The following is a 9,427-nucleotide window of genomic DNA, read 5'->3' as shown; positions in this document are numbered from 1 at the left end:
CACCTTTTTATTGGCAAATTTTCATCCTATCTCGGTGTATCTTTAATCTTCTTTCTCTTTCCCGATATTCCAAGCGCCACCATGCCTAAACGCCGAGCATCAACCCCACCTGTAGCAGAAAACGACGCCGTCTCGCTGCTTCCTTCCCAACGCAAGAAGGCAAAGGACTCTTCCCATAAGCCGGCGGTTTGCTTCATCGGGAAACCAATTCCAGTCACGGAGGCCTGCGCCAAGTGGCCCCACCGTTATCCTTCCCAGGTCTTATTCTTAATCTCTTCTTTTCGTAATTCTTCATTATAATTAATTCTGTTTATTCTCTTGGCTCAACTTTTTTGTATATAAATAATCAGGGAAAAAAGAAGAATTCAGCCCGTAACAACTCAAAAGAGTTAGTATTATTTCATTTTGTTTTTTGTTTTTTTCTATTTGGTTTTTTATAGAGCTTCAGTTCTGACGCATATAGTTGCCTTTGCATGTGTAGGGTTACCAATGAAAACAATGAGGTTATGTTGGCCAAATGCCATTATCGTCAGGCTGAAATAGATGGGACTGTGTTTAACCTAGATGATGATGCTTATGTCAAGGTATAGTTTTTTTTTCTGAAATTCTCTTTCTGTTGTGGTTGGTGAAGCAGAGCATGTTGAAAAAATGACGTTGTTGAATTGTTTCAGGCTGAGGATGGTAAACCTGATTATATTGCACGGATTGTTGAGATGTTTGAAACCGATGATGATGAGCCTTATTTTATGGCTCGATGGTTTTATAGAGCCGAGGACACAGTGAGATTAGCTTTTTTTTTTCACTGATTCCTTTTTGTTTGGTTCTAATTATTTCATATCTGTTAACTGGTTTAACTCATTTTGAAGTTTTGAATGATTGCAGGTTATAAAAGGTCATGGTGATCTTGTGGACAAGAAACGATTGTTTTTGTCTGATGTAAAAGATGAAAATCCGCTTGACTGCATTGTTTCAAAAGTCAGAATTGTTAAATTAACTCCAAATGTAAGTGCTTTGCTGTTGTATTATTTTGTGCAAATATCTGTCATTTTTGTGAATTTCTTGTAGGTGTTTCAAAATTATTATATAATCTTTTATATACTTTCTAGGTTATTTAAATCCATATTTTGAAGGCTCCGTTCAAGACGAGGTCCTTTAATCTTATATCAACAAACATTATAAAGTCTATGAATGTGGTATTATCTGATAAGAATTTACTGAATAAATAGTTGATTGTACAAGATATGTGCTATATCTTTATAGTTGGGTTAGAATTTGAAGTTTGCATACTACAGGTAGGTTTGACTACGGAGAAAAGGAAGATTCCCCCTTGTGATTATTATTACGACATGAACTACACTTTGCCATACCTAACTTTCTCGAATCTTGTCGATGGTAAGAATGTTACGATGTTTTGTATAAAATTAACACACTGCTCATTGTCTCCGTTGTTTTTGCTCTATACATTGCTGGTTTTTGCCTTTTGATGTGTTTTCATCTGATAATCCAGAAACAGATAAAAGCGAGAGTGATGCATCATCCACAGTTTCTAGTGAATGTGGATCTAGTGACTGCTCTAATGATAACCAAACTAGTGGAAAGACTATTAAAAAGAACAGTTCCAATTCGTCGGAGTGGACTTTGCTTGACCTTTATTCGGGGTGTGGGGCAATGTCCACGGGGCTTTGTTTGGGTGCAACTTTGGCTGAAGTAAAGCTTGTCACTGTATGTAGAGCTGTTTTCTTTTTTTTTTTGAAAAATTTGGTTTATTTGGCTGTTTTTTTGGGAGCAATTTATAATGATTTTATATTTCACTTTATAGAGGTGGGCTGTAGACATTAATTCCTATGCATGTAAAAGTCTGAAGCAGAACCATCCGGAAACCCAGGTAGGTTTTTGTTAACATGCTTTAATTGACAATTTTTATTATATGTTCCGTCTTGTTCTGATATTACTTTCAAAAATCATCGTTCAGGTTAGAAATGAACCTGCTGAAAACTTTTTGGAGCTAATAAAAGCCTGGGCCAAACTTTGTGAAGAATTTGGTTTGCTAGGATCAGAACGTTCGGAGTCTGGTTCAGATATGGAGGAAGATGAAATCGACGAGGAAACTATGGATGTAAAAAAAGAAGAGTCAGAAGAAGATCATTCCGACTCTGAGGATTTTGAGGTTGAAAAGTTGCTCGCTATTTGTCATGGCGATCCGAACAACGTCAAGAAACCAGGACTATATTTTAAAGTATGTTGCCTTCAAGCTTGCACAATACGTTAATTAGTTTACATATTTAATTGAATGTTGTTAGTGTTATTAGGATTGACTTGCTCACGCCGGAGTTCTTTGCTCGTCCTGTTATTCTTTAAAATTTAATTGGTGTCTAGTTTTTGGGAAATGCATATGAAAGTGGGTATAAATTTATGTTGTAACACACGCGTACAGAATCCAACACAATCATCCTGGAGTTTATGGCTTTGGTTTTTCCATACGTTGAAGGGTAATTATTTGGTGACTAGAGTTTTTAATTTCATCAAGGCATGCATGGAGACCTATGTCTGTATTAATGCATATACCAGTTCTTAAACTGGTGAGCTTGTGTTTCATAAATCTGATTATGATTACTATACTTGATATTGAAATATATATAGACAGAAATTAATACTAATCTAGAACATGGATATGACGAACTGCTATGATGGAAATTTAGTACAGTTTGATATTAATGTTAAAATCTTTCAATAGCTTATACTCATTTTTAAAATCACATTCAACTAATTATAGTTAATTGAATTTACCATAAGTATTGTACTAATTAACTTAATGAATTACCTGACTTTTGATAATTAAACTGGGGTTCTCATCTTATGGGCCGATGTAGCAACAACACCTTAGAAGTGAACTAACAATTGGTTGTTAAGGAAGGTGACTTTAGGTTTGACAGTATGGATTTGATTTTAATGGAATACTAAGTGCTAGTTTATCGTTTTTTTAATCTTTTTTCCTGTGCAATGAAGAAGTCTCTGTTAATGATCTATCGTTCTGACATCTGTTAAATCACTCAGGTGCGTTGGCTGGGTTATGATTCGAGTTACGACACATGGGAGCCAATGGATGGATTGAGGTAAATCCCTTGTCTGCTAGGTTTTTTACATAACACTTTTCGATAAAGCTCTGCAAAATCATGACTATGATATCGTTTCTGCCAGCGATTGCAAGGATGCTTTGAAGGATTTTGTGACAAAAGGGTACAAGAAGAAGTTATTGCCTCTTCCTGTAAGTTTTTCCATTTTTGGCCTAGAGGCTACTGGTTCACTTTCGACGATTTTTCAATCGGTTTTGTATCAACCTTTTGGCAGGGTGATGCTCATTTTATTTGCGGGGGACCGCCGTGTCAAGGCGTAAGCGGTTTTAACCGCTTCAGGAACGCAGCAGCTCCATTAGAGGATATAAAAAACAAGCAGTTGATTGTTTACATGGATATTATTGATTTTCTGAAGCCAAAATATGTCCTTATGGAGAATGTCGTTGACATTTTGAAGTTTTCTGGTGGTTATCTGGGCCGATATGCCATTGGCCGACTTGTAGCTATGAATTATCAAGCAAGAATGGGCATGATGGCAGCAGGTTCTTATGGCGTTCCACAATTTCGTATGCGCGTCTTCCTTTGGGGTGCTCGTCCTACCGAGGTAAAATTATTATTGCTTATGAACCATTTTTGTTTTTCATGTCATAACTTTAATGTTGTAAATGGAAGTTAACTGATTTGATTGCACTTTTTTCCTCTTTCGTTGGGTAGAAATTGCCTCCATATCCGTTACCAACTCATGAGGTCGTGTCAAGAGGATTCGTACCCACTGAGTTTGAAGTAAGGACCAATAAATTAATATATCTTTTCTCCATCTTCCTTGAACAGTGTTCTCTTTGATTTTAATCTAAGTTTAAAGTGGAAGGGTTAATAGTTGTTGTCACAATGCAGGAAATTACTGTAGCTTATGATAATAAGGACACCTGTAAGCTGGGTGACGCCCTTTTACTTGAGGATGCACTATCAGATCTCCCACCTGTATGTTTGTATGCTTATTTTTATCTTAAGTACATTAGTTAGTTGGTTCGATTGATGTGAGTTTTTATTCTTAATGACATTTTTCTTTTTAATTTTCAACTCAACCAGGTTACAAACGATGAGAAGCAGGATGAAAGGAATTATGGAACAGCCGCTCGTACTGAGTTTCAAAAGTATATCAGATTGAAGAAAAGCGGTTCGTTTCTATATTTGCATTTTAAAGCATGCTAATGTTTTATGTACTTTGCTTTAAGTGATCTTTATCTGCATGAGAAACTAAATATCTATTATCTTCTTTAAGACAGTTAAATATTTTTTGCTTTGTATTTGTGATGGTTTACTGATTGACTGTAATTTAGTGTGGTAATATGTCACATCGCTTTCATGTGCATAATCCCACTGTACAATATGAATACCAACATTGTATAATTTTTTTGTTTTGAAGAGATGGTGGGTGGAAATAAGAGTAGTACTCAAAGCACTGCACGTAGAATATTGTATGATCATCGTCCTCTGCAACTGAATCAAGATGATTATGATAGAGTTTGCCGGATTCCACAAAAGAAGGTTCTATAACTTGACCTTATGTCGTTCTAGAATATTAGTTTGGTTTATTCTAATTTTGATGAACTTTGGTAACTTTAATAGGGTGCAAACTTTAGAGATCTACCTGGAGTAGTTGTGAAGGACAACAAAGTTGAATGGGATCCTTTGATTGAGAGAGTGATGCTAGACTCTGGGAAGCCTTTGGTACTTGACTGCTATCACCTTTGCTTACGGACAGTATTTTGAGACTGATCCTTTGTTGAATACCATTATGTATTTCTAATTTAAATATATTTATGTTCATGCGTAGGTTCCTGATTATGCAATGTCATTTGTCCGTGGGACCTCTTCTAAGTAAGCACATACAAATCACTTAATTCTGTTATGTTTTTAATACAGTTTGTATCAGAATTTTTTATGTAACTTGTTGGTCAAAACACAGACCCTTTGGCCGTTTGTGGTGGGACGAGATTGTGCCAACAGTCGTTACAAGGGCTGAGCCTCACAACCAGGTTATTATTTTCACTTTCGATATTATTTGGTTTGATTTCGTAAACAAAAGCAACATAAATTCTTTTGATTGATAATATTGCATGTGAAGTGATAATCAAAATCATGATTCCATTTTAGCCATTTAGAATGGTTGAGTAGTAGTTTTTGTATGCATTATCCGAATTCGAATGTTAATTTATTGTCAGGTCATTCTACATCCTAACCAAAACCGAGTACTAACAATCAGAGAGAACGCAAGACTACAAGGATTTCCTGATTGTTATAAACTTTGTGGGCCTACAAAAGAGAGGTACGTTTAGTAGGCTTCAAAATCCATTTGATATATACTTGATATTGTTGAGAATCTAAATATGAGTCCAAGTTCAATATTGAATGAAAAGGAGAAAGTAATAAGTCATTAATCTGTTACTTTAAAATTTTGAATAAAAAGTGATATTAATCTTTTATATAATTTGGTTTAAATCTCATTTGATGTTTGTATTTTTCAAGTAAACTTTCTTCCCGATTGATCCAACAAATAGAACAGTATAATGGCTCATAAGTTATAACTAAATTGCTTACAGGTACATGCAAGTTGGAAATGCTGTTGCTGTTCCTGTAGCTCTTGCAATGGGATATACGTTCGGTTTGGCTTGTCAGGGCTTGTCTGATGATAAGCCCTTAATAACCCTTCCCTTTAAGTATCCAAGTTGTCTTGCCGGTGCAACTTATGCGGAGACTGAGAATGATGACCAATCAAGTTGAGAGATTGTTTCTTCCCCAACGTAAGACTCAGCCAACAACGGAGACTGAGAATGATGACTAATCAAGTTGAGAGATTGTTTCTTCCCCAACGTAAGACTCAGCCAACAACGGAGACTGAGAATGATGCCCAATCAAATTGAGATTGTTTCTTCCCGACGTAAGGCTCAGCCTACACCGGAAAAACACCCAAAATTTGTATCATTTGTATGTTGTACTTTCATTTGTGTCTATCTATATTCATATAACATTTGCTATATTTACTATAGCAATAGAGAGCTGAGTCGCATCCCAACGGCTTTTATTACTCTTTTATTTAATACTTTAATTTATATTTTTATTAAATATCTTAATTTAATATATTATTATTATTATTTGGTGTTGTTTAAAGATGGTAGAAAAAAGGAAAAAATGTCACCAGAAGATTTTACCACCACACTATGTTTTTGAACTAATGAAACTGGATCATTTAATCTGCTGTATACTTTATTAAATGTGGTGTACTTTTGCACTGTAGCTCCTATTCACATCTAGTTACATAGTTACAGTATATTAAGTGTGTACATTTTGTATGAATAAAATATTTAATATTATAAGATATAACTAATAAGTATCGCAATTAAATAATAAATTTTTAACCCATCTAGATAAATCAGATTTATTAATGGTTATAATAATTTAAAGAATATAGTAAAATGTGACGAATATAGTAGTAAATTAATATAGTTTTAAAAAGGTAAAGTAATTAGTACCACGATAATGATATAACAGCCTGAAGATTATAAAATAAAAAGAAAATATAATCAATAAGTAAATTATAGCAAAAAATTTTTAGAACAGCTTTATAAAATACTTATTTCAAAAATAACTTGAATATTATGTTGCTTTTAAGTTGAAGTAAAATTTTTAAAAATAATTAAAATAAATTTCATTGCCTTTATTATATAATATTTGAAAAATTAAATGTCCAATTTGTTAAATTAAGATTAATAACAATTCAAACTACCTAAAAATTCAAATTACTGTAAACGTAATTATCTTTAAATAATAGTGAAATGAAATTATTATTAATAATTAAATGAAATAAACATATTTAAGGTAATAAAAAATGTTAATTAAAATTTAATATAAAATGATATTATTATAATATTTAAATGCCATAAACATATTTTAAGCAATAATAAAAAATTAAATAAATTTTATATTATCAAATGGTACTATAATTAGTTTTTAAATGTCATAGACATATTTAAAATACTAATAAAATGTTAATTAAAATTTATAATACTATATATGTTCTTTTAGTTTTCAAATGTAAGTAAATTAAAATAATACAAATAAAAGTATTTAATACTTCTAAAATATAAAATAATAGTGATTTATTACCAAGTAGAGTAAGATATTATAATGTAAGATCTAAAATAGTAATGTTTAAGAGAAGAAGAAACTTATATGATAGAAAATATAAATAGTAATGATAATAAATTTAATTTAAAAAATAAATTAATATTATACATACAAAAACATAAATCTTTATAAAGACTTAGAAAATAATATTTTAAAATTAATAGTAGTTTAAAAATATTGAGACTCAATTATTTTAATAATAAAATGCTTAGTATAAATAATTTTGTTATAAACTAGTTTTATTATTTTAAAAGACATAATGTCTCAATAAAATATTTTTCTAAGCATTTCTGACTTCTTCTAGGAGTCCTTCCTCTCCCTTAATGTGACATTTATGTGAAGATCTGAGATTGCTAAAGTAATATTCGCAACAAGTTCTTCATTTTGGATTATAATTTTCTACTTTTTTTTTCTCAATCAAATCTGTTTTGTCTTTACATGTACGTGTAATACAAATATATGCTGATTAGTAATCATAATTATATGTCTTGATCATTCTTATGATGTTTCTAAGAGTAGATAGAACATCTTGTAGAGTTATATGATTTTTTGTATTTTTAGTGCTGGTTGAGCTGTCTTTTAAAGATGAAAGAAGCTCAACTTTTATGGTTTTGATATGCTTATTTGGTGATTAATGTTGAATTTAAGTTCGAATTTCTGTTTGGTTGAGTTTGTATTGTAATCCGGTTTCTATGAATCTATGATGATGATTTAGAACATATGAGGAATGATAAACTATGAAACTTGTTTTGTGTGTTGAATTGTGATGTTAACTGATTTTGTTGGATTTGTCTTTGTGAGGCTTGAATTGGGTAATCTAACATTGGTTGAGCCAAGAACCAAGAATTTTATGATCATAGAGGTGTTTAATATTGAGAATTGGCTCAACGAACGTCAAATTACACAAATAAAGCTTAAAAAGTGAAGTTGAGATTTTCTGATTTTGTTGGGCACAATTGATAATGCTGGGAGCCACTTGGAAGGTGATGCTAAAGTGTGAGAGCTCACAGATTTTGTGTCACTCGGTACCACAAAATCCAAATAAATATTGGGGGCTCTAAGGGTCCTCTTGTTGATCGGCCATTGAGCGCCGCTTGTTACTGCTGGACGCCACTCTTCTAAGGACATCTCTACTTGAGTTGCACTAAACAATAACTAGTGGCGCTGAGCGACAACTTGGTGACTTGAAATATGTTTTCTAAATTCCTTAATGGATTGTTTGATGTAAATATGTAAATGGATGGTTGTGTATTGATGATGTGAATGTTCGAAATATGTCAAGTATGGATGGAGAGACTGAATGAATTTCTAAGGAGGAAAATCCTTATGAATTATGTTTCTTATGTATTGAAGTAGGGAGACAAAAATGAGAATTATCTTGAGACTCTACTAATCATTCATACTCATGTGGAGAACGATGATTAAGCAGTGAGAGTAGTAGAATGTCATTATCTAAAGAGCAATGTAGTTTTTATGACAGTAAAAAGATTAACCTTGTCAATTGAAAGATTGTCCATCACAAGTGCATGATTTTCAATTTGTCTAGCATCAATGTTTTTTATCCAGATGATTAAGTCTAGAAGAGTTATTATTGATGTGGCTTGTGTTTCAAAAACTGTTTGTATTGCTTAGTTAGTCAATACTATATATTTTAATTCATATATGATAAATCCTTTTTATGTTAACTTACCTTCTATTCTTTGTTGATCTATTTTATATTTGTGTTCTTTTTTTCGCAATGAACATACAAGTTTAGAATTTTTCTCTAAGAGATAAACTAGTTGTTTAAGTGGTGAGACGATATTGGATTTGTTAAGTATATATTTAGAACAAAATAATAGTTTAGAAATTTGCGGTGTACATATCTTATATGATGATTGTACTAAAATAAGATATAATTTAGATAAATTGTTTTCTGAATATTTGTAATGATATGTTTTATTTCAGTAGTATGAGATGTTATATGGATAAATCTTTAATGATGTTAATCTAATAAGAAATTTTGTGAAGATTGATAAGAAGTACTAAGATTTAAAATTCTATATCTTAATTAATGAAATAACATGAGTTATACTTAGTGGGCGGTTGATCAAGTTGGCATTATAGTATAAACTACTCACATATAATAAGGGTGACAGAAATGACTTGCCATTATGTAGAAATAT

The 9,427-nt window shown here is 31.9% G+C and overlaps 1 protein-coding gene across 1 annotated transcript; it reads left to right on the top strand.

The window, feature by feature from the left end:
* Nucleotides 1-6,229, top strand: CMT1 (chromomethylase 1). The gene is made up of 21 exons (XM_047310216.2): nucleotides 1-258; nucleotides 351-388; nucleotides 482-584; nucleotides 672-779; nucleotides 883-1,002; nucleotides 1,293-1,392; nucleotides 1,508-1,722; nucleotides 1,820-1,885; nucleotides 1,973-2,236; nucleotides 3,055-3,113; nucleotides 3,199-3,265; nucleotides 3,349-3,678; nucleotides 3,789-3,857; nucleotides 3,969-4,055; nucleotides 4,164-4,251; nucleotides 4,501-4,622; nucleotides 4,704-4,805; nucleotides 4,912-4,955; nucleotides 5,044-5,113; nucleotides 5,300-5,403; nucleotides 5,678-6,229. Exons 1-21 carry the CDS (start codon nucleotides 82-84, stop codon nucleotides 5,856-5,858), a joined length of 2,514 nt encoding a protein of 837 aa, XP_047166172.1. The 5' UTR covers nucleotides 1-81; the 3' UTR covers nucleotides 5,859-6,229.
* Nucleotides 6,230-9,427: the final 3,198 nt, after the last annotated feature.

The sequence above is a fragment of the Vigna umbellata genome, chromosome 10 (assembly GCF_029865625.1).
Source record: "Vigna umbellata cultivar VRB3 chromosome 10, Vumbellata_1.0, whole genome shotgun sequence".
Lineage (NCBI taxonomy): Eukaryota > Viridiplantae > Streptophyta > Magnoliopsida > Fabales > Fabaceae > Vigna > Vigna umbellata.
This window is presented reverse-complemented; position numbering and strand designations above follow the sequence as displayed.